General features: G+C 40.1%; 1 protein-coding gene across 5 annotated transcripts in view; it reads left to right on the top strand.

The window, feature by feature from the left end:
• ARMC8 (armadillo repeat containing 8) overlaps nucleotides 1-27,751 on the top strand; it is a 111,137-nt gene extending 83,386 nt beyond the window's left edge. For 3 of the 5 annotated variants that reach the window (XM_049099613.1, XM_049099612.1, XM_049099611.1), the window contains 9 exons: nucleotides 144-225; nucleotides 2,438-2,524; nucleotides 6,183-6,275; nucleotides 9,202-9,351; nucleotides 10,326-10,421; nucleotides 15,103-15,198; nucleotides 19,119-19,191; nucleotides 20,628-20,721; nucleotides 22,194-25,177. In XM_049099613.1, coding sequence (XP_048955570.1) covers nucleotides 144-225; nucleotides 2,438-2,524; nucleotides 6,183-6,275; nucleotides 9,202-9,351; nucleotides 10,326-10,421; nucleotides 15,103-15,198; nucleotides 19,119-19,191; nucleotides 20,628-20,721; nucleotides 22,194-22,308 — 886 coding nt within the window. In that variant the 3' untranslated portion in view covers nucleotides 22,309-25,177. The other 2 variants (XM_049099614.1, XM_025449131.3) reach the window with 1 other exon arrangement.
• The last annotated feature ends 37 nt before the right edge of the window (nucleotides 27,752-27,788 follow it).

Below are 27,788 nucleotides of genomic sequence, written 5' to 3' on the forward strand. Positions count from 1 at the left end.
CATGAAGCCCTGAAGTAGTTGAATTAACAATGTCTATAGATATACTTGAAGTGCTTATTAGTATTTATTGAAATGCCAAGCAGTGTCTTTGAAAAGTAAAAGTTTTGGCTTCTTTTGAAGCTAATTTTGATTATTCTTTGTAGATGTTTGCACAGTTTATCTAGATCTGTGCAGCAGCTTCGAACCAGTTTCCAGGATCATGCTGTGTGGAAACCTTTAATGAAGGTAAGAAGAAAAGCAGCAAGTAGCACCAATTCCCACAAAGCCTTTATAGTGAGCCAAGGTAGCTAACAGCACTCCCAGGTCCAGCAGTATGGCTGGGTTTTGTGTGAAGGATTTTGAATATTGTCTCCTCAGATCTGACGTTCTAAAGCATCTTTAGATCTACAGAACGTGTTTCCAAGGTCAAGCATCTCAAGTGTGACAGGGAAGCAGTTGCCCAGTTTTCTTTTAGTCAGTAAAACTTGAGTTAACTTATCTGATCTCCCTGTGTGTTTGGTATTAAACTTTAGACTTTCATCCACAGTCTTTGTAGTTTTTAGTTATAAAAAAGGAAAAGAATCAGTCATTTAGAGGTATAACCTCTTCTTAACCTTTTGGCAATCCCTAGATTTTTTTTTTTTTTTTTACCACAGTGTCATCTCGTATGTCTTTACACCGAAATAACTTCTTTGGTCTTATGTCTTTCCTTCAGGGCCAAAAAAAAAAAAAAGTGGTGTGGGTCAAATAAATCTGAATCAAAACTTAGATGAGGCTGTAGGTTGCTGCTAATGATATCACCCTTTTTGTGCAGAGCCTTTCAGTTGATAAGGGCCAGGATAAATTAGACCATAGATAAAGTAGTCCTTTAAGAAGCTTAAATTTGTTGCTAGAAAAGGAGATTGGTATAGCTGCACAAAGAACTTGAATAGTGGACAGCAATAAGGCTCCTAGGAGAGGTCACAAACAAAGACTGTGGATATTCAAAGGAGGATAGAGTGACTTCTGCCTGGAAGGGCTTCAAGGAGGCTTCTGGAATGAGGATGGCTTTAAAAAATGGGTAGGGTATGTACCTGAGGGGTAAAGGAAAGGTGTGGCAAGGGAAGGATTATTGATCTCACTGGGAGTTGTGGCAGACACAGAGATCAGGATGCAAAGCATATAGATTTGATCTTCATCAACTAGCTAACAGTTCACAGGAGAGTTAAAATGCAATATCTTAAGACAACTATTTTTATTTTGTAATTCTTGCTTATTCTAGGGAATTTCAGACTTGATTTAGATGAAGAAAGCATTATAAATAATATATTTAACTCTGAAGGTTTTTGTGATGATCCACTTCCAGTTTGTATAACAAGAGCTTCTAAGATTCCTTTAGGGATCATCAATCTGATCTGATCCCAAATGCAAAAGGATTCAGTTGAAGTGGATATTGCATATAAGCGAGGTGGTTTTTATCAAGTCTTCACTCTTAGAATCTAGAAACACCAGGTTCTGATAATAGCTAATGGTGACTAACATTTGTCATTATGCTATGTTGCGTGAGTCCATGGCAATTAGTTTGCTATGTACCTACTATGTCCTTGATGATAACGACAATTATGACAATAAATTAGCTTTTTAAAAACTTGTATAGCTATTACTGTGTGCCAGTTACTGTTCTAAAATCTTTTCATATATTAATTCTCACAACAATACCATCATCCCTGTTTTATAGCCAGGGAATTCATATACTTATTTAGTGTTTGAGCTGAAATTTGCATTCAGGCAGCCTGTGTTCTTTACTCCCATTTTGTGTTGCTTCCCTTAACATTGACCATATCACATTTAATCTTAAAAAGGCCTATCAAGGAAGTATTGTTTTTCTCAATTCAAAGACTCAGAGAGGTTAAGAAATAGGTCAAGTTCCATATCTAATAAGTGGAGAGAAGGGGGTTTGGAACCAGGGCTATGATTCCAGTCTTGAAAACCAGTCCCCACGTTGCCCTACCTGTGTAGTAGCTTGATTCATCCATGTTTTTGGTAAAAAAAAAAACAAAAAAAATCCTTCTAGAGACAAACACATCAGAACATTTCAGGCTCTGGGGCAATTTTGTGGTTTCAGAAATGGGGTGATACAATGGAGTAAATTGAACTAACTCGTTCCAAAGCAGTCCCATGATGTTCACACTTTTCATATAGTGCGCCCCCTCCCTGACTTATGTGTTTATCTCTTTCTGTGCAGCACTTCCCATCCTGGCAGTGGGGCTGGAGCTTCTCCAGCAAGATAGGTGTGAGGGCCTTAGTCATAATTAGAGCACCAGGTAAAGTTTGACACAGTATCAAATGGATCTTTCCTAACCTAATCAATATGAAAAGTCAAGGTGAAAGATAAATTGTTTTTGGTTCTCATTTGTTCTCATGATCTCACCTCCCTTGTTCCAAACCATTAATAGCATCCCTTTTTTAAATTCCGTAGGTTTTACAAAATGCACCAGATGAAATCCTAGTAGTAGCATCTTCCATGCTATGTAACCTTCTTCTTGAATTTTCTCCAAGCAAAGAGGTTCGTATTGATTTTCTCTTCCTAGACTTTGCTCAGTCTACCTAGAGCTTAGTTAAATAATTTGTACAGTAGTTGACTTTGAAATTTCAGGATTGAGGTTTAAAAACTACTGGGAACACCTCAATGGCTCAGTCAGTTAAGTGTCTGACTCTTGATTTCGGCTCATGTCATGATCCAGCCTCGTCATGGAATCCAGCCTGGTGTCGGGCTCCACACTTATCAGGGGTCTGCTTGAGATTCTCCTTCACCTCCTGCCCCTGTTCATTCTCTTAATGAATGAATGAATGAATGAATCTTTTTTAAAAAACCTACTTATAAATTGGGGACATATGTGTAAATAAGATCATTTTAAAATGCAGTTTAATTTCTTAGTCTCCCTTTTCTGCCTGGCATGTGCAGCTTATTTGGAAGGTACAGTAGCTTATAGGTCATCTAAACTGCCTGCAACTACAAATGTAATTACAAAAGTAATAGACTATTTTTAAACTATATATACTAAAGAATAAATTAAGGCTCAATTTTGTAAACCAGAATCGTAAATCATTTGAGGGCTAATGCTGGCATTGGAAAATAATTGTTTTACTTTTTTTGAAAGAGAGAGAGAGAGAGAGAGATTGAGAATTTTAAGTAAGCTCCATGCTGATCGCAGACACCAACATGGGGCTCAGTCTTAACAACCCCGAGATCATGACCTGAGGTGAAATTGAGAGTCGAATGCTTAACTGACTGAGCCACCCAGGCTACCCCAGGAAAATCTTTTTAATGTTTAATGTTAATGGTAGTTGTTTGGGGAGGGATTGCATATGGGAATACTTTTTCCCTTTTATACATTTTATAAATTATTTGAACATGTATTGTTTTTATACTAGGGAAAACTACAATAAGCTTTAATAAAGCTTAAATAAAATCTTATAGAGTTAGTTTCATCATGTTAAAATATCTCTGGTCTGCCCAATTCTGAGCTGAGGTTTAGACACTATCCTTTATTTAGTAGTTCCATTTTTGTTAAATTTCCTTCCAGCATTGTAACACCTATAGACTTCTTTTTTTTTTTTTTTTTTTTAATTTATTTATGATAGTCACACAGAGAGAGAGAGAGAGAGGCAGAGACGCAGGCAGAGGGAGAAGCAGGCTCCATGCACCGGGAGCCTGACGTGGGATTCGATCCCGGGCCTCCAGGATCACGCCCTGGGCCAAAGGCAGGCGCCAAACCGCTGCGCCACCCAGGGATCCCCCACCTATAGACTTCTAACTAGCATTTAGTAACAAGGTGGAGGTTCAGAGATAGTTACTCAATAAGCAGAAATCCTGGAACAAAAGGAGAGAGACTGGTAGTTACTCTGAAGGAAGAAAAAGTTAAACAGGATGCCAGAGTTTCCATCTGTTTTCCTCTGCTTTTATGGTGGGAGTCTTGGCATGATGATGATCTGGTTGCAGTTAGTACAATACAATCATCCTGAACAGCTCTTATGTTGCCTCAGATCTACCTTTAGCATACATAGATAGAGTCTGGTTAGAAGTAAGGTAAATGAGCTAAGGCATAGGATCATTAATACGATTGATTTTTTTTTAAAGATTTATTTTTATTTATTTATGATAGACATAGAGAGAGAGGCAGAGACACAGGCAGAGGGAGAAGCAGGCTCCATGCCGGGAGCCCAACGCGGGACTCGATCCCGGGACTCCAGGATCGCGCCCTGGGCCAAACTGCTGAGCCACCCAGGGATCCCCGATTGATTTTTTTTTATATTGAAAATAAATTGGATCCTGAACTGGAATGGAAAGAAATGCTATAAAAACATTTATTAGGCCAGTTGACAAAACTGGCATATGTGCTATAGATATGATAAAAGTATTGGGGTTTTTTGTTTTGTTTTTTAAAGATTTTATTTACTCAAGAGAGACAGGGAGAGAGGGAGAAGCAGAAACACAGGGAGCCTGATGTGGGACTAGATCCCAGGACTCAAGGATCACACCCCAGGCGAAAGGCAGGCACCAAACTGCTGAGCCACCCGCGGATCCCCTAAAAGTATTGTTTTAATGTTAACCTCTCTGAAGTTGGTAACTGTTCTGTGATTCTAAGAGAATGTCCTTGTTCTTAGGAAATACATTGAAGTCTGAAGTATGAAGGGTAAAGGGACATGATGTATATGCTCTACTTTTAAATGATTCAGAAAAAGATGAATAATGTGGATATGGGCATACAGAAGGAAAGAGATAATGATAAAGCAAATATGGCAAAAATGTTTAAAATTGTTGAATCTAGGAGAATATGTAGAAGTACCTTATATTATTCTTGCTACTTCGTAAGTTTGGACTTAACTTCAAAACAAAAAACAAACAGGGCTCCTGACTGCCTCAGTCGGTTAAGCTTCTGCCTTCAGCTCAGGTCATGATCCCAGGGTCCTGAGATCAAGACTGCATCAGGTTCCCTGCTCAGTGGAGAGCCTGCTTCTCCCTCTCACTCTGTAGTTCCCCCTTCTTGTGTGCTTTCACACATATGCTCTCTCTCTCTCTGTGTAAATAGATAAATAAAATCTTTTTTAAAAAATAAATGCAAATTAAAAAAAAAAAAAAAACAGGAGATAGGGAGGTGGGTGAAACAGACAAAAAGGAAGAAGGCAATACAGACTTCCAGTTATAGAATGAGTAAGTCTTGGGAATAGCAGGGATTGTAATAGCATTGTATGGTGATATGATACTATACTTCTGGTAAGCATAACGTAATGTGTAAACTTATGAAATCATATCGTACATCTGAAAATAATGTAACCTTGTGTGTCACCTTACTAAAAAAATTTTTAAAAAGAAATAAAACCAATTTGTACACATAGAGGAACGTGTATCTTTCTTCAGAGTGTCATCTTGAAAGTCACTGTCCTTTTTCTTCCTATATAAATCTGAATTGCTTAAGACAATTGTAGAATCCACTTGAAAGGAGATCTTTTAAGCACTCATTGGTGACAGTAGATCAGTCCTCAAAGGTGTGGATTTTTTAGAAATTATCAAAGTCTGTTTTCAGCCAAGGATCATAAATAAAGTGAGTGGTCAGGCTAACCACTGTTCATCTACTCATCTAGCATGCATCTAACGCATGCTATTTTAGGTGTAGCGTGTGATGTGACTCTTAAAGTATACAACTGTTTTGCTTATATGATAGGTAGTCCTGAAAGTAGTTTTAAAAGATGTGTTCTGCAGCATGTTTGGAATAACATTGACAATTTGGAAAGAAGCTAGTTTGGTTAATGTAAGTTCCATGTAAACCAACCATGTTGTCATAGTCCCAGCTTATAAAGAAAACACATGGAATACACACGTGCACTACCCAGGGAGTGAATGTCTCAAAGGTGAGAATGAGAGTGTGGAATTAGATACTTTAATCATAAGGGCATGTGCAGAGATTAGGACAGCTCCTGAGTCTTTCAGAGCTACAAAGAAAAGAGAAATGACTGGAACTATTTTGGTTTTTGAATTTGTGAGAGACTAATTGTTCTTGCCCTTCTCATAGTAGTTTTTGTGTCTGCCTCACTCACTGCTTTGTGAAAGTTAGTTGGAGTTGGGTAAAAGTAGGAAGGAAATAATAGATTGTCAGGATATATGCACATTAGTCACAAACCTGACTTTAAAACTGTGCTTTTTTTTTCCTTTCCAATCACAGCCAATTTTAGAGTCTGGAGCTGTAGAACTACTTTGTGGATTAACCCAAAGTGAAAATCCCGCTTTGCGAGTAAATGGAATTTGGGCGTTAATGGTATGTTTCGCTCTTTTATATATGGTCATTTGTAAAGAGAATGGAGGTGTTCTCAAAGGTAAAACTAAAGAATGTGTTATTTGAAATGTCTGAAATTTGCTTTTTGAAAAATCTTTCTATTTTGGCCCAGTTTTCTAATGATCTCAGACCTTGAAGACTTAGTATTCAGTTTCTGGATTTGAATATAATCAAGTTGCACAGCCACAGTTCTCCTGTTTATTATTAGGAAAAGCGGACAGATATTAAAGTTGGACATCTAATTTGGAAAAAATACTTTTTCCTCATCATGAATATATTGATAACCTGCCTAGAACTACTTGCTTGACAGAGCCTTTTCATGTCTCCTGTGCTCTTTATAATTCTGAAATAAGCTAGGGGGGGTATTCATATTTTACAGATGAGTATACTGAGCACAGAGTGATTAAATAACTTGCCCAAGGCAACAGAATTGATGCATAATTGCTTAATAACTTCTTGATAATTTCAAGTAAATAATTTATAATCTAAATTAAAAAATGATGTAACTATGAAGTCAAAACTACATAACTTAAGATTTATTAAAATATATTGAAATTAAAATTTACATGGATTTCTTCAAATATAATTATAGTAGTTATAATTTAATTACTGTGTACAAGACACTGAGCAATGTTTTTATCTCTGGTTATCACTAATTCTTATTTTAAGTTATATTGGTTTATATCCACCTCACAATTAGGAACCTGGGTCTTGGAGGGTAAATGAATCATCCAAGGTGTCACACCTAATGAGTGGTGACAATGGGTTCTGAACCTGTTTTAAACATATATTCTTTTCTCTGTTCTGTGTGTATCTGCTGTCTTTTCACACAAAGTTTGGGATAGAAATACTCTTCTTCTAAGAAAGCACTGAATCCAGTAGTTTGTTATCTTTCTCCTAAACTTTGAATCAGCTTTTAGTACTTCTCTTTCTTGAAGGTCTTCCCAGGACTTTTTTTTTTTTTTTTTTTTTTTTTAACCTTACTTTCTACCTAACCCCCTTTGCAACCTCCTTCTCAGGAAACCCAGTTTCAGTTCCCAGTTTCCAATTCCCTTTACACTTCAGTTTCAGGGACTTCATCTACTCACATGGTTTCAGCTCCCCTTAATAGAAGTTACTTTGAGAAATATACATACCCACACATAATTGTCCCCTGTTCCCCAGGTCTATCACTTAAATGGCCTATGAGACTTCATTTGAAGCCTCCCTGACATGTACAATTTTATTATTAAAAATTGAATTTATTATCCTCAAACCCATATTGACTATTTTATTCTCATCAGTCACTATATAACCAGCTGCTTTCTTCTCTGTCTACCAAGTGTAAAATCCTGGCATCATTTGTGGTTTAGATCTCTTGACACCAGCCCAGTGCTCTTTTTCTCTCTGCCAAACTGCCTCACATCATTAGGTAACTTGATCTTTTGCATGTTTTAGCTCCTAAATTAAAAATAAGCCTGAGGGCACCTGGGTGACCCATCTTTTAAGCGTCCAGCTCTTGATTTGGCTTAGGTCATGATCTCAGGGTTGTGAGATCAAGCCCCACCTCAAGGCTCCGCGTTCAATGAGGAATCCGCTTGAGATGCTCTCCCTCTCAAATAAATAAATAAGATCTTAAAAAAAAAAAAAAGTTCTTGTAAGGCAATATTGATAAATTTCTAGTTTACAAGAGATTTTTGTATCAAAAGTTGGTTTATGACTTATTTGGAATTTGCCATGTTTTTCTTTTCTTCAGATGTGTTATTATTAGATTAAGCTGGGGTTTTAGATTAAACTGGGGTAATCTATAATGTATCTAGAAAGGAGAAAAAGGAGCAAAATAGATACCAGCCATCTGAAGTTGCTAGTAGCTTAGATATACTTCCTACCCCTTTGGAGAGCTTCCTGTATATAAACTTGCCATAGCAACACCTAGTATAGTAGGTGTTTTGGTGCCAGTAAAGTTGACAAAACCCACTACTTATTTTCACCCATAAGGGAGTATTTTTAGTCATTCTTAAAATGGGTGGCACAGTATAGTTATTAGTAATAACTTTGTTATTAAAATACACAGAAGAAGGGGTGCTTGGGTGGCTTAGTGGGTTAAGCATCTGCTCTCTCTCTCAGCTCAAAGTCTTGATCTCAGGGTTGTGAGTGCAAGCCTCACATTGGGTTCTATGCTGGGTGTAGAGCCTACTTTAAAAAAAAAAAAAGGGTGCAGGGAGGTAACCTGATAACCAGAAACATTTATGAAAAGTAACCAAGCTGGGCAGTCCCGGTGGTGCAGCGGTTTAGCGCTGCCTGCAGCCCAGGGCGTGATCCTGGAGTCCCAGGATCGAGTCCCACGTCGGGCTCTCTGCATGAAGCCTGCTTCTCCCTCTGCCTGTGTCTCTGCCTCTCTCTCTCTCTCTCTCTCTCTCTCTCTCTGTGTGTGTGTCTCTATGAATAAATAAATAAAATCTTCAATAAAAAAAAAAAGAAAAAGAAAAGTAACCAAGCTCATAGATATAGATAGCAGATCAGTGGTTGCCAGAAGAAGCAGGAGATGGGCGGGTGGGAGAAATGGGTGAACCGTTTTATTGTTTGGGCTTTGGGTTTTGTTTTTGTTTTCAGTTTAAATAAATTGAATATTTTTTTTAAAGAATTGAGTTGTATATTTTCTAATTTTTTGTCAAATCTTAAGACTCTCAAATACCCATGTCAAAAAGTGGTCATATTCCTTATACAGGAGTATATATAGGAATGATAGTTATCTTTCTCTTCACAGACAGAATTATAGGTAATTAACAGACATCAGAAAAATAATGTGACTTAAATTTAAAGATTATTTGCAGCTTCTGTTTGTACTTTGAAAATTCTCAGAGTTACTATTAAAATATTTAATAAAGAAAATTAAACATGATTTTTGAAGCTTCTTTAATCCTTTCAGAATATGGCATTTCAAGCTGAACAAAAAATAAAAGCAGATATTTTACGAAGCTTGAGTACTGAACAGCTATTCCGGTTATTATCAGATTCAGATTTGAATGTGCTGATGAAGACATTGGGACTTCTTAGAAATCTCCTCTCTACTCGGCCTGTAAGTACAATCATCCAGGTTTCCACATTAGCTGCCCCTGCATATGCAATATAAAACTTTGCCTTCCCTCACTTCTCCCATCAACATCTGCCAAGAAGTGTGATTCAAATGTTGCCCCTTCCCAGAGAAGTGAGAAGTCGATATCTAGACCTGTCACCACCATAAGTGAACTTCACCATATAGCTACCTGACCCTCCACTCCCACACTGCTTATTCTGTCTCCCTCTCCTTACTCCATGCTGAATATAAGCTTCCCTTGATTTGTTACTTTATTTTTACTTAGTTTGCTGGCCAGAATGGGTTTTCTTGTCTGCCTCAGTTACTTACCCCTGGGGTCTCTGCTTCTTTTCCTTTAAAGAATGCTTCTCAGTGTTACTCCATAGACCAGTTCCCACCCTGCCAACATTTACTGGGTTGACCTCTGAAGATGGCAGTGTGGATATATGTCAAAGCAGGAGGGACTGAGCCTTTTTCTGGGGTCCCTCTTGTTGTTCCCTAAGCAACAGTGTCAGTGGCCTTCAGGTAGATGAAGAAACATGGATAGTCCCTTTGTGCCTCACTTGTTTTCTGAGCCTTCTTTGTACATTTGTGCCCCAGGGTATTAGTAAATCTGTGCCATATTTTCCATGTCTTTGGCTTCTTCCCTTTCCCCATCCATTTTTAAAGTTCCTTTTTCTTTAATGTCTTTGGGCTTGAGGATCCCCAGTGACTGTATTCTTAATCAGGTCAAGTCTATGTCCTTCTTAACATATATGTATAATATACATACACATACACACACACGTATACACCCATACACATAGAAGGCAAAATGCAGTTTTCTGCTATAATAAACGCTATTCTGTGGCATCTACTTCTATATGCTATGATGTTCTCTTTCAAGCAGTTATTTAACTTTTAGAAGCTTTTTGTTCCTTTCTATGGTCTTCTTCTCTGTTCCCCAGATAATTGTGGATTTCCCATTGTTTTTGCAGCATATAGATAAAATAATGAGTACTCATGGAAAGCAAATTATGCAAGCTGTCACCCTTATTCTGGAAGGGGAACATAACATTGAGGTCAAAGAACAGGTATGTGCCCCCCACCACCACCTCCCTTTTTTTTTTTTGCTGAGGAGTATCTTCTGAATGTCAGTAACAAGAAGGATTTTCATTAGGAGTGTCCTGAAATATTCAAATCTGTGAAAGAGTGTTGAGATGGAAGGTACTATAGAGACAAGAAATATTGGAGAAGAAAGATCCTCTACCACCCCTGAAACTGTCTTCAAGAATTCATCCTCCCAGAATAGAAGAAAATATTACCAGAGTCTATAATTTCACCCTCTTGTGTCATGCACTATACACTGTCCTTGTCAATAGGGATACTGCCTTTGATCATTCCTAGGCTGAATCTACTCTCTAGGATTCATCATCTCCTGTTCTCTATATCCACCATATTCTGAACTAAAATTCCTGCAACACCCTGATAAAATAATCGTCTTATGATGGAATCGTTTTTCACTTTTTAACTCTAATGTATCCCTGTTCTTTATTCCTATCTCATACTTCTAGTCTCTGTTGTCTTTTAGTAGGGCAGGTTTAGGGTAGGCATAAAAATACAGAGGCTATGCATTCATCAGGTAACAGTTTGAGAATCACTTTTTTATATTTTCTGGGATTTATTATAGGATTTTTAACATAGGGGCATCCCGGGTGGCTCAGCAATTTAGTGCCGCCTTCAACCCAGGGCCTGATCCTGGAGACCAGGGATTGAGTCCCACGTCAGGCTCCCTGCATGGAGCCTGCTTCTCCCTCTGCCTGTGTCTCTGCCTCTCTCTCTCTCTCTCTCTCTCATGAATAAATCAATAAAATCATAAAAAAAAAAAAAGGATTTTTAACATAGTATATGTTTTGTCGTAAAAAAAGTCACCTACAAACTTAAGTTTCTAATACAAGATCTGAGGCAATGGTAATGTTCAACTTTCTGACATGGATGTTGGCTACATGATGTGTTCACTTTCAAAATTCATTGAGCTATGTACTTCTATGTGTGGAGGAAACTTGCCCAAGGTCATCAGTGGAGAGTTGAATCTAGAGTCTGACTTTAGGGCCCATGCTCTGCATTCTCTGTTCCTGAGTTAGAGTAATTCTACAGGTTTCAGAAGAACAACCCAGGAAATAAGAGTGGTAGGATATAGGAGCTGTGATTGAATTTGTGAGCAAAAAAGGCAAGAGATTTGACAAGGTGGTTTCAAGATGAACATTTTAGGTGATTTCTCCTAAATTTCAATAATAATCATCTTTTCTGATGAACAAAAATTTAACACAGAAAAATGATAATTCATAGGCATTACTAAAACTAGGTTGAACTTGATCCATTACTGAAACACAACAAAGAAGATGAATAACTCAAATTATTCTGCCTGGGGGTTCCTGGGTGGCCCAGATTTGGTCTTGGCTCAGGTTTCAATGTCAGGGTGGTGATTTCAAGCCCCACGGCAGGCTCCATGTCCAGCTATTTTACTTAAACCTATTTTACCTAAAGAGCATAGAAAGGAATTTTGTCTATAAAGACAGCGCACCTAGATAGAATTCCACTAACTTGAGAAGTAAAGCAAGCCGAAAAGGTGAGGCAAGATTTGGAAGAGGGCAAAAAGGACCAACAACAGTAATGTGTTCTGGCAGGACTCAAATTATACTCTTTCATACAGATTTTGGGATGGTCTGGAAGTAGGTGGTGATGGGGAGGCTTGAAGTGTCTAGTTGTTAGCTGGAAAAAGAAATAAAAGACATATAGATTGGACAGGAAGAAATAAAACTATTCCCAGACAACATGAATGCCTATGTAGAAAATGCCATGGACTCATCAGAAAAAGCTAGAACTCGTCAATGAATTAGCCAAGGCCACAAGATAGAAAAATCAATTGTATTTTTAATATACCAGCATGAACAAGAATTTGAAATTTTAAAAACACTACCATTTATAGTAGCTCAAAAAAATGAAATACCATATAAAAATGTCATACATTATCCTTTACATATGTTGTTAGATTTGATTTACTGAAATGTATTAAGGGAAGTATCACATCTATATTCATGAGAGATCCTAATTTATAGTTTTCTTGTGATGTCCTTGTGTGGTTTTGGTACTGATATTTGATTATTGGGATAATGCTTGCCTCAGGAAATAAGGTAAAGGTATTCCCTCCTCAGTTTTCTGTACCTATTTGTGATGCATTGGTATTCATTCTTTCGTAAATTTTGGTAGAATGTACCAGTGAAGCAATCTGGAACCTTATGTTTCTTTTGTGAAAAGGTGTTTAAGCTAAAAACCATTTATTTTATGGAAATAGTACTCAGGTTATCAATTTCTTTTTGAGTCAACTTTGGTATTTTGTGTCCTTCAGGAATTTGTCCGTTTCATCTTTTCAAATTTATTAACATGAAATTGTTCATAGTACTCTCATCTTTTTAAAGTCTGTAGTGTTCTTTGCAGTATCCTCTCTTTTGATCTTTATATTGGTAATTTCTTTTTTCTTCATCAGTCTGGCTACAGGTTTATCAGCTTTGTTTTGTTGTTGTTGTTGTTGTTGTTGTTTTTAATCTTTTCAGAGAAGCAGCTTTTGGTTTCATTGATTTTTTTTCCCCCACCCTGTTTTGCTTTTCTATTTCTTGATTTCAGGGATTGGCAAACTGTTTCCACAAAGGACAAGATAAATATTTTAAGTTGTGTAGGCCATTCAGTCTCTGTGGCAACTACTCAGCTGTGCTGTGCTAGCCTAAAAGTAGCTATAGACAATAAACAAATAGACAAGGCTATCTTCCAGTAACATTCTACTTACCAAATAGGGAGTGGATTGGGTTTGGTCCATAGGCCATAATTTGCCAATCCCTGCTCCATCAAAAATTTCCAGTTCACATGAGTGTTTGTGTGAGGGTGGATATGTGTGTGTGTAGCTTTTCTCTCTGTTCCCTGCTTATATGTTAAATTGGCTTGGGCCAAGGTTTGTGAGGCTTCAAAATAGAACTGTAGCTCACTGTGCCGTGCTGTTCAGGCCTGAGGATGCACGGATATTCTAAAACTCCAAGAAGGGGAATCACTTGCCTACCTTGATGAACAAGTTTTACTGAGAAGTATTTCATGAAGTCCCCCTCATATTCTGTCTTAGTGGGTAAGAGAGTACAGGTGACTCTTCCCAAGACAAGGCTAAAGAGGTTTGTCACTCCTTCCTCTTCCCAGAAATGCCTACGTCATGAAGCTAGAGTCCAAACCTGTTTATCCCCCTGGCTGTCCCCTCAGTCCTAAGAAATTCAGGGTGTTAAATCCTAACAGGCTCACATGTACCAGCTCACTTGGAAATCTGGCATCTTCCTCAGGGTGTCTCTCTCCTACATCTGGGGCATATCAAGGTCCCCTGTCATGACTTAGTGCCCTAGAATGGTCTCCCAGTGCCTACTCAAGCCTTGAATCGTACATTGCATTTTCTATGTCTCCTATATCCCAAAGGCAGCCTGTTGTTGTTGTTGTTGTTGTTGTTGTTCAAACCTCAGGACTCACCTCCTAATCAATGTATTAATCTAGGAAGAATAAGACCACACACTCTTTACATCTGAGGCTTTAGGCCATAGTAAGAAAATACTATCAATTAGCTATAATCCACAAGCTTAATTAGCTTAAGTCTATTAAAAGAAAGGTTAAATTTGGAGAAAATTACTTGAATTTAGACCCCATTCCCACTCCTCATCACTTTCTTTGAGTGGTTCCTTACTGTGCTCCAGGTCTCAGTCTCGCTTCCTCCAAGAAGCCTTCCCTGACCTTCGCAGCATTAAGCAAGTGCACTTCGTGCTTTCTCGGTTCTGTTTTTCCTCTGTCCCACTACAGTGAAATGTAATTGTGCGACCGCTTCAAAGCTAGGTAGTGTGTCTTATTCCTGTCTCACCCTGATGCCCTGCAGAGTGCATGCACATTGTAGGTGCTCAGTAAATGTTTGTTGAATTGCAAAGACTGACGCTGGCTCGGTATCCTTTCCACTGTCATTTTACCTTTAAACATTGCCCTCCTGTTGGTCTGGCTGTGAAACTCCCAACAACTGACAAAAGAGTCCCTTCCTCCAGTACCAGTGTGGTGATTATCTTCATATTATCTTCATATTCAGTTGGACAGGCTCCCTCCAGTTTCATTAGGTCAAGCTGGACTAAGCTCCTTCACACATTTACCTTACCTTTCTGTTCCTCTGATCAGGTTTTAAAAAGTCAAGAAGTCCTAAATGCATATGGCTATTGAACCAGGGTCCAGGCCTTCACCCAGAAGGTCATGAGCTTGGGAGCAAGTAGCATTTGGAGAGGGAGAGAGGGAAGTTGCAGCACCTATGATGCTTCTACCAGAGACTGTGTTTTTGAAGAAATCTTGTTGAGTTAGGAGCAAGAGCTTCTCTTAGAAATGAAAATTTCAAGAAAATAACACTCCTCATTTTCCCTTTGATTGATGTGATAGCATGAGCTATAAGACATGGCTGCCTTTACCCAATGATGGATTATGCCCTTATCCCCCAAAAAACTACTGGTGTTTGGGTTCTCTTTTGCCTAAGGTAGACTTTTGCGAGATGTGGTTACTTTTGTTGGCAGTGATGTCAGGAGATAAGAAATCAGAGCATTCAGAGTGGAACCTATGAGAATCCATGTACTTCAGACAGAAATTGCCCAAGTTCTTGAGAGAGCTTGCATCTGGGGACTTCAGAGCGTTCCTGATCACCGGCCCTTTGTTTTTTTCCAGACACTGTGCATCCTAGCCAACATAGCAGATGGGACAACAGCAAAAGAACTTATTATGACCAATGACGACATCCTGCAGAAAATCAAGTATTACATGGTAGGCCTTTGTCCCTTTCACTGCTCTCTATTAGCTGCATTAGAAGGCTCAAAACAAATTGTGCAGAGATTAAAAAAGGAATAGACTACTCTGTAACAGATCCAAGGAACTCTCTTTCATCCTCAAGAAAAACAACAAGAAGGCCTTGAAGCTTGTGCCATTTTGGCAGTATTACCACCCATTCATCACCCCACACCCAACCTTCGTTGTCTCCTGATTGCCTCCTCCTTGGTTGGCAAGTGAAGACTTGGCCTCTTGGTTTTCTTTCAGTGCCTCCAAATCCCTGCCTTCCTTCTCAAGGCTTCTATCCAATGTAAATGAGCTCCTTTGGCACCTCTGGCACTTATTCTTTGATTTGACCTGTTTGCTTGCAAACACAATCTGCTACCTATTTGCAGACACCTCAGCCAACCTACTGCCATGGCCATCCAATGAATATTGTTATCACCAGAAATTGCCCTTTGGCAAATCTGGCAATCATTTCATTCTGTCAGTGTCTCCAAGCAGAATCTTAGTTGTGGGTGAACTTGTCTTCTTTTTGCCTATCAATAACTGCATAGAAAGGCACAGAACAAGGCTGATGGATTTTGTGTTAATTTCTTGTTTACAAAACCCCTGTGGGTTTTGTGATTCTCCATTATGCTGACACCTCCATTCTCCACGAGAATGGGTTCTTCTCCTTCTTTAAACCTCACCTTTTCTCTCCCTCATCTCTCTTAGTGGTGACGTCACCTTTTGTTTTATTAAGAGAATAGAAGCCATAATCCTTCAGTGGCTCCCTGTTGCACCTTGAATAATATCCATATCCCTCTGTGATGGCCTGTGAAGTCCTGTATGATATGGGTTACCATATCTCCAACTCCTCTCATTCCCCTCTTACCTTTGTTCATTACACTGACCTCCTGTTCCTTGAAAATGTCATGCATGTTCTTTCCTGGCTTAGGACCTTTGCACATGCAGGCTCATTTGCGTGGAACACTTTTCTCCCTGCTCTTTCATGGCTTGCCTTCTCCCCTCTCAGATCTCAGCTCAACTGACACTTCTTTGTGGACTTTTAATATATATAGATTATTCTTTGTTACTGCATTCTGTTCCCTTTAGAGCAGTAACTCCGTTATAGTGATACATATATGTATATTTGTGTGCCTGAGTGTAAGTTCCATGATGGCAAAGCTCTATGGGTTTTGTGCACATTTTTGTATCTGTCATCTTGGACAATGCATGGCCTTTAGTATGTGCTCAGTAAATAATTGTTGAATAAAACCTTACTGCTTCAGCCAGGAACTCCCTTCTTTCCAATATCAGATCCACATAGCATCTCTAATCTTTTCAAAGTTACTCTTAATTTCTCATATCCACGGAGATACACCTATTTTGTGCTGCTTTTCATAGCCAGACTTCTTAAAAGCATCTTCTGCACATGCTGTCTCCTTCCTTACCTCTAAATTCATTTTAACCCCTTTCATCTGGCCTCCATTCTGATCATTCAACTGAAACTTCTCTGCTTAAGGGAACCATTGACCTCCATGATGCCAAATCCAAAGGACAGTTTTCTCTCCTAATCTCACCTCACTTAGAGCAGCCTTCAACACAGCTGACCATTTCCTCCTCCTGGAAACATTCTTTTCTCTCCTATATGCTCTCCTGAGCTCTGTGATTTTTGTTGCACAATGGCATTTTCTAGGGAAAGAGATGGTTTCAAAGATGGTTGTCTTGTCCCTTTCAAGATTCTGATTTAATAGGTCTGGGTTATAGCCTGGGCATCAGGGTTTTTTAAAGCTCCCCAGGCAGTTTTTATGTACAGCTCAAGTTGAGAACCACTGGTTTAGGAGCATCTCATCAACTCCTATGGCTCTTACTAGCATCTCTGCTTTTTTGGTTTCTGGGTTCTGGTCTAGTAGTCAGTTTTGGTAAATAAAATAGGCATTACAGTTTTTACGCTTTCCATAGTATGAAACCTACAAAACACAACCACAGTAATGATTACTGACTTCCAAAAGCCATGACAATAAGCTTTCATAATGGTACTTTCAGCTCTAAAAATGCTGGTTCTTTTCGTAATGGAGGTAGAGGGTAGAGAAGCAAGGTAAGAGAGTCACATGAAGTGTATACCTTCCAGTATACCTTCCAGTCCTGTTTTCTGAACCCTGGTCTCCTGTCCTCCTGCCTACTTTACATCTCCTGTCTGATGCTTCCTAAAGTTGATGTTCAAAAATACCTCCTCTAAACCTAAATTTCTTCTCTCCTGTTCTTTCCCATCTCAGTACAGTGGCTCTGCCATCTATCCTGTTGCTCAAATTTGGGAGTCCATCTTGATTTCTCTAGCTCTTTCACCTCATTAGTCTGATTTAGCAGCAGGTCCTGTCAGCCCTTCCTCCAAACCTAATCTGGATTCTGTTTGTTTCTTTATATTACCACTGCCCTCACCCTGGACCAAGGCATAGCATATCATGCCTGATTGACCCTAATATCCTTCTAGACCCCTCTGCAGTGTCACACAGAATGTAAATCAGATCTTCACCTTCCACTGCTTAAATCCTTCAGGAGCTTCCTGTCAACTCCGAGCAAAATCTAAAGTCCTATTTCTGGCCTACAAGGGCCCACAATTTTCCCTGAACTAATATTGCTCTACTTTGCCTTCTCCATATGTGTGACCTCTACAGATACTTCTTACCTCAGACCTTTTCAGGAACCTTCCCTTCCTCTCACCAGGCCCTTGCTCTTTGCACACCTTCTTATCCTTTAAGTCTCTGCTTAAATGTTGCCTCCTTCAGAAAACTTTTCTGTGCTTTCTACCTAAATTATGTTCCCACCCCTCCAACTCTCCAGTTTTCTCCCCAGCAATTTGTTCCCAAAAAAGATGTATTGAATGAACTTATACATTGCAAAGACTTATTTTTGTACTGTATAATAAGTTCATTTATTCAACAAATACCTATTCATGACCTGAGTCTGAGATATTGATAAGTTTTGTTCTGTTTTGTCTTTGTAGAGGCCAAACTGGGCATCTCTTTCAAAGTCTTGACAGGTGAAAAGAAAAAAGAATCACCAGCCATAGACTTCTAGTGAAGGAAGCCACATCTACTTCTTGTCTCTGCATAGTTGAGATAATCCTATATGGCAAAAGAAGTCTATCTCATCCTTTAAGAAACTGTTGAGCACATTATGCCACTGATATTTTCCCAGATATGCATTGTATTTAAAAGTACTGGGGAGTTCTTTTAAATTGACCAATAGGAAAATCATCTGTAGATATTGTTTTACTATTGAGTCATCTGTTATGTAGGAGAAAGTACTCTGTATGGCTTAAACAAAAGTGGTTGTATTTTCAGTTCGTAAAGAAAAATAAGAATTGTGTTTCAGGAGAATAGGAGGCTCCTTAATAATAGTAGCAACATTGGATGAATCAAACACTCAGGTTTGGGGGGACATCCCCCCCCATAAGAATCTTTTACTTACTCTTAAGAATAATACTCTTAGAAGAGTAATTTGAATCAGATAATCAATAGCTGAATACCAAAGGCACATTTATCCAATTTGTTGGCCACTGGTGATCTGAAAGTTTCCTGGTATGGATCAAGCATAGCCTAAGTCTAAAGCACAGACCTATGCTATGCCAGTATTTCTGTGTGCATGGATAGAGTGATAATTTGCAAACTACACTTATAGCCTTTAGGTACTTTGTTAGGCCTATCAGAGGGTTTCTAACCTAAACCCCAGTTTACCAGATTTCGCACCATCCTCTTGTCTTTAGCACAACCTGTTCACCCATTATTGCTAACTTTGTGGCCCCTGAGGACAAGTGAGTTTGAGGACCCTGCTTCACACTTTTAGCCTATTGGAATTGCCTATGGTATGTTATAAAATAATTCTTCAAATCAGATTACCTCCATATTTTTTTCTTTTTCTGCATCAAATAGGGTCATTCACATGTGAAACTGCAGCTTGCCGCTATGTTTTGTATATCAAACCTCATATGGAATGAAGAGGAAGGTAAGAGATTGGTGAGATTTGTTCTAAGGAAAATTATGGGAGGAAAGCAGCAGATGCCCCTGAGATCCAAGATGTAGGCATTACTTAGCAGGTCCTGAGCATCCAACCAAGTCACCTTGGTATAAGAGTCCCTGGGACTAGCCTGAGTTGGCTGGACAGTTAACAGTGAGCCCCACCTTGCAGTTAACAGTGCAGCAGATTATAGAGGATGGGGGTAAAAGAGACCCTAGAGAAATAAATGGCAGTCCATGCTCTTGGGAGAGCTAAGGAGGAGTTTCAGGGAGGGGGGGCGGTGAATGTACTTGAAGAAGATAACAGGTGAGTATGGATGGCCAGGTTGGTCTTCAATTGTGTGCAGAGGAGGCACATGGATGGACTACAGGCACATAAGCTTAATGGAGAAGAGGGTGCATTGGTGAGAAATGAGAAATACACTGTGACTACCGAAGCAGCCAGTCTATGAGGTGACCTCTATGGATCAGAGATTCTCCACCTTGACTGCATATTAGAGTCACCTGAGGATTTTTGCACCAGACCAATTTAATCAGAATTTTGGGGATGGGAGGTTGTAGGCATTTTTTTTTTTTTAACTCCCCAGGTGATTCCAATGTATAGCCAAGGTAGCAAACAGATGTAAAAGAGCAGTGGTTCTCAGTACTGGGTTGACTGCTTAAGAATCATCTGGAGAACTTTTTAAAATGCAGATTTCTGGTTTTCACACCTACAGATTTTGGTTCATTGGGTCTTGGGGAGATCAATGCATGGGTGAATCACTGCAGGTTCTTCTCAGGGAGGAAAGACTCCAAGAGTCTTTATCATTTATTATTATTATTATTCTACCCAACAGCTGTGTCTAGAACAAAGTAGAAGGAGGAGAAATTGTATTCAACATAGAAGCCTAGAGACCAAGTACTATCCAGGTGCCAGGGAAACAAAGCCACCCTCAAGGAGGTCCTAGTCTAGTTGGAAGATAGGAAGAGTGGTATGAAATTGGAACTGCCACATTCTAAGAGGCAGCAGGAAGTACTGGGAGGTTAAAGGAGGTTGGAAAAGAATAGAAGGGGGGAAATAAGACCTGTCTGGAGTAGGAAGAGCCTGGCTTGTTATGTCCAGACAGAAGAGATGAAGATGGGGCCAATGGCAGAGGGCCTTGTGCCCTACTGAGGAATCTGACCTTGACCCTATAGTCCATGGAGAAATTAATCTATTAGCAGAACCCAGGATGTACTGCAGGAAGGAGGGTCAAGGAGCAGAGAGACCAGTTAGAACATTGTTGGAGGTTCTGAGCATGAGAGGATCCAACTTCACTGGGGACAGGGGAATAGAAGGGTGGCAGAGTAAAGGACTCTGGTAAAGCTCTAGATTGTTGATTGTATATCAAGCAGAGCAACTGCCTGGGTCATGTTCCCAGTAACCTGATAGCTTTAATCTCCTAGGTTCACAAGAACGCCAGGATAAATTACGGGACATGGGCATCGTAGATATTCTACACAAACTGAGTCAGTCACCGGATTCAAACCTTTGTGACAAGTGAGTATCAAAGTAAAAGGGCCTTGCTTTGGGGTATGTTGGATTCTTTTATGAAAGGGTTTTGCTTGCTTAGTTATTTACATTGCCAAACTTAAAATCTTTTAGATTGTTGAATTCCCTTCTTCTGTAAGCCAGCTGTGTGACTTGAGTTAGAGATAAGCTAATTAGCAAATTATTAAAAATTCTCATCTTGCTGTGAGTTAACATGAACCTAAGCCATCTTAGTGTATATCTGAAGAGGATCCAGGGATCATTTTCTTGACATTTAAGTAAAAAGGAAGGCCAACAGGGCAGCCCCAGTGGCACAGCGGTTTAGCGCCGCCTGTAGCCCGGGGTGTGATCCTGGAGACCCGGGATCGAGTCCCGTGTCGGGCTTCCTGCATGGAGCCTGCTTCCCCCTCTGCCCTGTGTCTCTGCCTCTGTCTTGCTCTCTCTGAATAAATAAATAAATCTTAAAAAAAAAAAAAAAAAAAAAAAGGAAAGCCAACAATAAAAACATCCGTTATCTCAAAATTTCACTGAGCACTTGCCTTGTACCACCTGGCCTGGCTGCTGAGAATACGGCAGTGACCACTGAGGGGTTCTTGTCCTTACCATTTACTGGGAGAGGCAAGAATCATAATCAGAGATTCCTCTACCCTCTGAATGGCTAAAACTGTTCTTCCTAGCTGTGTACACGCCCTCCTACCATAGCCTTCACTCTATAGCTCAGTCTCAAGGTCCCCTCCCCCTCTACCCTGCTTCCTGCTCCAGGCACACCTGCCTCTTGCAGTATCACATCTTCATGCATTTATACATTCTGTTCCTTCTGATTTGCCATCCCAGTCCCCTCTCTGAATTCCCTCATTCACTCAGCAGGATATATATTTTTTTAATAATAACCTTTATCAGGCACTGTTCTAGGCATTGGAGATAAAATGATGAATAATATTGATGAAGTCCTTGCCTTTGTGAATGTTAAGTTCTAGTACAGGAGACAGTGATAAACAAATGAATATGTAATATGATAGCAGATAATGAGAGGTACTATGAAGAAAAAGAACAAGGTGAAGAAATGAAGAATAAGAAAGTTTCTTCTCATACGACTGACAAGTAAAGGCCTTGACCAGTAAAGGCCTCTGCGGAAGTGACATTTGATCAAAGACCTGGATGAAATGAGATAGTTCACCAGGCAGATGTTCAGAAGAAAAGTATTCCAGGCAGATAGGACAGTGAGTGCAAGGCTCTGAGACAGGAATGAGCTTGGCATGTTCAGGGAAACAACAGGAAGACCAGTAGAGCTGCAAAAAAGTAAATGAGGGGGAGGGTGGTAATAAGTGGACTCCAGGGGGCAATGGAGAGCAAGTGAAATGTCTTGTAGGCCATAGTAAGGACTTCGGATTTTATTCAGAGTTTAATAAGTCATTGGAGAGTTTTGAGCAGAGACCCTGTCTGACTTGGATTTGTGCCAAATCACTCTGGTGGCTGTGTAGAGAATCACCTGCGCAAGAACGGAAGCAGGAAGAGCAGGTCAAGGCTATTACAGTCATACAGGTAAGAGATGAGGGTCTTAGTGGTAGAGGTATTGAGGTCAGATTCATGATTTAATCTAAAGATAGAGACAATAGGATTTGCTCGGGGATTTAATGTGTAGGATGTTAAAGACAAGGAAGGAAAATGCCTAGAGTTTTAGCCTGAGCAACTTGATTGGGTGTTGCTATTTACCAAGATAATGAGGAATACAGGAAAAGTGGGTTGGGGTAGGGAGAATCAAGGGTTCTTCTTTGGACATGCCAAATTTCGGATACTATTAAATATTCAAGGGACTTCTCAGGATAGTGGGGCTGAGGGTATAAACTAGGATGGTATATAAAGCTATGGAACTGGATGAAGTCACCTAAGGAAAGTAAGAGAGAAGAAAGAAGACAGGAGGGCTAAGGACTATGCTCTGGCGCCCTCCAACATTTAGGGGAAAATGAAAAAGATCTAGCAAAGGAAATGAAGAAACAACCGGTAAGGCAGGGAGAGACCGAGGCACAGGAGATGTCCTGAAAGCAAGGGAAGAGAATGCCTGAACATTAGCCATTTATCCTTCAAAACTCAGATCAGGGGGATCCCTGGGTGGCTCAGCAGTTTGGCGCCTGCCTTCAGCCCAGGGCGTGATCCTGAAGTCCCGGGATCAAGTCCCACATCAAACTCCCTGCATGGAGCCTGCTTCTCCCTCTGCCTGTGTCTCTGCCTCTCTCTCTCTCTCTCTTTCTGTCTCTCATGAATAAATAATTAAAATCTTAAAAAAAAAAAATCAGATCAGGTTGTCACCTTCTCCAAAAGGTCTTGCCTGATTCATTCATTCTCCACCCTAGGCTTTGTCAGGAGACCCCTTCTGCCAGGGACTTCTGTGGCACCCATAGGACATACCACACTGTGTCATGGCTGTCAGCTCACTTGTCTGCCCAACTGAAGGGAAAAGGCACTAGGTAATTGCTCCTCAAGTAAATGGCTGTGCCAGATTCTGGAGCACATAGAGCGGGCTGGGCCTCTCCCACAGTGAAGCTGGCCATCCAGTGGGTTAAAAAAGACAAATCCCCCAAATAATTGCAGCCCAGGGCTGCTGCTCAGGTGAGTGTCCCATCAAAGGCAAGTGAAAGCCAGGGACCTGCAGAAGGCTGGATTTGAGCTGTACTTTGAGGACTGGCACCTGTGCCTTCACCTGCACAGCAATAGTAGCTGTTTTTGACTTAAATGGTAGCCTCTGTCAGCCCATCTCTCCTGGTTGAGGGCCAGATCATTCCCTGGGTTTCTTTTCTCACATTTGTCCAGAAATGAAAGTAGTTCTACACAAAATCATTTTTGGGATGACCTAGAACACTAGAAGAGGCCTCACTAGCAGGATGTACAGTAGTTTTGAGCCCTGGCTTACATGGCTTAGATCAGTCTGATGCTATTGCCCCATATTTGTATGGCAAATAAGTTTTCAGCAATTCTTAAACTGCATTAAAAGAATCAAGGGCTGAGCTACCCTACCTAGTCCATCTAAGGAAAAACAGTCTTCCCTCTAGAACCATCCATCTGAAAGACTCCTTAGATATTCAGAGATAGCAGGGACATGATAAAGTCGTGGTCTCTGAGGTCCAATATAACAAATAGAGATAGTCCCTGAGAAAGATTCAGAAGGAGTCTGAATTGGTAGTTCTCATTTTATTCAAAACCCTCATGTGGATCTTCCCACCATGGCACAGTGGAGTCCATTACCTACAGAAGACCTCTCTCAGGTTCCTTCTGTCTTTAAGGCTTTGTGATCCTTTGACTTTCAAACACTTACAGATGAGGAGCTATTGCCAACCAGCCTTTCCACCTCAGCCTCAGAGGGCTTTGGGATTGTGAGGTGAGGTAGATGGTCATTAAAGGATACCCTGTGGTATCATTCATCAGCTTATTTCTGTAGGAAAATGACTTTGTAAAACCCACTCACTCATAACCCAGAGATCATCTGTATGGGGCTTTCCATTTTGATGGATTAGACTATTTGCAGTTACTATAGTTATAGAATCTTAGATAATTGCAAGAACATCCCTTAATATGCACTTTAAAGAGTGTAGGTCATACCCATTACTTCACTATAGAGACTGCACTTGGGTTCAGCTTATTGCATGCCCAGTCTACCTTGGCTTACTTTCATCTGCTAGTAGTAACTGAACATTTTAGCCATTTCTTTCCATAACTTAACAGGGGAGACCATTGCTAACACCTGACTTCCTGATTCCCACAATTGTAGCCTCTTGAGAAACTGCCAAGTTCATGATTGGAGTAGTAAAGGAGGCCTCCTCAGTCCGAGGAAGACACTTTTACAAGGATCAGAATGAGTGAGGCCACTGCTCACATCACAAGTGTTATTCTCCAACTAGCTACCTTCCTCCCCAACCACCCTAACAACCCACATCCTGTGCTGGTCTGTGTGAGCAGGCATGATGAGAAGAAAGAAATGAAACTACAGCCTCCTTCCTCAATTTGAAGACGTTTGAATCATGAGACAGCCATGGGTCCTGAGCTGTAGGCCCCCTTTGCACCTTCTAATCAGCACCTGAATGCCTCTCCATTGGTCAGTTTTCCTCTTAGCTTCCCAGTACCCTGAGTGTCCTCCTCCACGTCCTGCAGCACCAGCTAAAAACCTGCATGGCAATAGAAGAATTCCAGATCTATTGTGGCAATAGGTCAAGGATAAAGGGAAACTACAGAATGTCACTGCAGCAGGTATAAGGACAAGAGCAACCCTTCTGAAAAGAACCTCGGGAAGAGGAAAGTAGCCAGCATGGGTTTGAAGTTATCTACTGACCACAGATCTCTGTCCCTTATGGTAGTCACCCAGCTGGGCTCACCCCATTTGGGGATCTTTTTAGATTCCAAATTACCATCTTTGAGACACAGGGGTTTTGCCTGAATTACACTTCTGAGATGATGGCTAACGGGAACTTTGTGATTTCAGGGCAAAGATGGCACTGCAGCAGTACCTGGCGTGATGGGAGCGCCCTGGGCACCTGCAAGCATCCCACATCCTTGTTAAAGGAAGTACAGGAACTAGCCTCATTTGATTCCTTCTATTTGCACAAGTCACCTTGGACTGCAGGGAGCTGTTTTGCAAAAGCAATTTGGTAGGCTTAGATCTCAAATTCATCTTGAGAACATTTTTTTGAGGTAGTAATTTCCTCAGAGGACTATTGTGTTTGTTTTGTTTTTTTCTGAGCTACCTGGACTCTTTATTAGAACAATCAATCATTTTCCTTTGGACCTACAATTTTTTGCCTATGCTGCAGCCACTTTGTGAGTGAGAATGAATGTGTCTGTGCACACAGAGGTGTGTGTGTGTGTGTGTGTGTGTGTGTGTGCACGTGGGTCAAAATGAATGGGTGTGTGTGTGAGGGATACCTCAAATTTTTCTTTTCTTATTTTGTGTGAAAATCTCTTTTCTACAGATTTTCCAGGGTTTAAGCATTGCTTGCTGTATAAAAAACTTTACTGAATTATATACAGTTTGAATGAAATGTTATTTTAAAAACAAAACAATTGTTAAGTGTTCCATAAAGGTTATGTTGAATTTTGGTCAGATGAATATTTGTAAGTAAAAAAATATATGCATTTCTGAACCTCAACTTACATAGATTTTCTTTATAAAAAAAAAAATTAAAAAACCCACAAAAAAAAAAAAAAAGAAAGAAAGAAAGAAAAAGAAAAAAGGTTGGCTGTAGTTGGCCTGAATAACAGGCATGATATATGGTGCTGTGCAAAATAGTAAGCTAGCATCTTACTGCCGTCAATATCAGCAGGTACAGAGCCTCTTTTCAGCCTAATTCAATAAGCTCTCAGGCTTCCAAGTCAGATGGACAGGGTGGAGTGGAGTGAGGCAACAAATTCACCATAGGATTTTTGAACTATCAAGGGGAAATAGAACTACTGATAGTGAAAGCCCAGCCCTGACTCTGGCAGGCTACACTTGACCAGAACCGGGCACCAAGAGCCTCCCAACTGCCCTAAATCTTGTCATTGGTGTAGCAATATCTGGCAGGATTTAGAGCCAGTCATGGAACCTTATGCTCAAACTAAAGTAGGTCATCACTTCTGGAAACAAAGTCCGATCACCTTGTGCTTCCTGAAACAGCATATATCACTGTGAAACTAAAGAATGCTCTACAGACTCATCTGTAGAAAGAAGCAAAGAACAGGATAGTTTAGAAAGCTGTTTTTCTCTTAGCTATACTCAGCTAATTCTACTAGTCACTCAGGACCGCTATTCAGTGTGCTTTTGTAAAGTGAGATCAAAATTTGAGTGAGACATGTGGCTGAGATCTTTTCCTGCATGAAGCCCAAAGCACTGAAGTTTGAGCGAGGGAAAGGGATCTCCCCCGAGGATGGAAGATGATGGCTTCTTTTCCAGTGAGTGCTACTTCACCCTTCTGCAGCCCTTAGCTTGGCACCTGGCTCCAGCTTCTGGGTCAGCTTCAAGGTGAACTCAACAGAGGTTGCTCTTGACTGTTGGAGGAACAACCAGCCTTCCTTTCCTTTGCTAAAAGAAGTTCAGAGGCGTTGTGGCCCGGAAGCTTGCCATGAGTGTGTGCTACTGGCAGAGCCCCAAGCCTACCAGCCACTCCTGATGGGATTGCTCACAGCGCAGCCACCCCATCACCAACCTGCACCTTCCTTGGAGGATTTAAATATGTTTGATTGCAAATGAATGTTTTTAAGTGTATTTAATGCAATTTTTCCTGTTCTCAACATGACCACCCAAGATTCAAACACAGAGATTTCCAAGTTGTTTTTTTTTCCCCCCCCGAACATCACCAATTTAAAAATCTGTCATGAGAGAGACTTGGGTTTTATGCAGCCATCAGAGTGCTAGTGTGAGAATACCAGTTTAAAGAAAATGGAGTTTATTGGGAATAAAGCATTATTTAGGCCCACTCATTGATACTTCTAGTACTGAGAAAAATATTGTTGGTTGGCATTTGTAACACAGAACACTATAGAGTTGGTATTTAAAGGTACCAGGTAAATATTAAAAGAAACCAATAATGAATTGCTGAGACAATCTTGAACCCAGATAGCATTAGAAAGCTGAAAGCCCAATGAAATAACACTTTCACACTTAAACTCTGTGATAAATCTTGCCTGTGGCTATAAAACAGATAGTCAAAGAAAAAGTGCTTTACTATAATTAACTTTTCTGATTTGAATGAAGGAAAAATGTATTTATTAAAACAGGTGTTTGCTGCTTTAGACAGGTGCAGTGTTCAGTCAGCAAGGAGGTGGGAGGAATGGGGCGTGGCCTGTGTCTCCACCCGAGTCCTTCACTAAGCTTCTCGCTCTCTCTAATACTGCATTCTGTTTCTCCTTTTGTGCCCTGATTGTAACCCAAAATTTATGAACTAGAAAAGAATGTCCAATTTAATAAGTTGCATTTTTTTTTCCTTAAGCACTTTATGCAGAACAATACATGTTCTTCTGGTAGTGTTTGGATAATATGATTTTAACACATGCTAATAAAAGCCAAGAAAACAAATCATGGCAACTTCTTAAAAGGAGTCTGTGTTCCGAAT

This window comes from Canis lupus, chromosome 23 (genome assembly GCF_003254725.2).
Source record: "Canis lupus dingo isolate Sandy chromosome 23, ASM325472v2, whole genome shotgun sequence".
Lineage (NCBI taxonomy): Eukaryota > Metazoa > Chordata > Mammalia > Carnivora > Canidae > Canis > Canis lupus.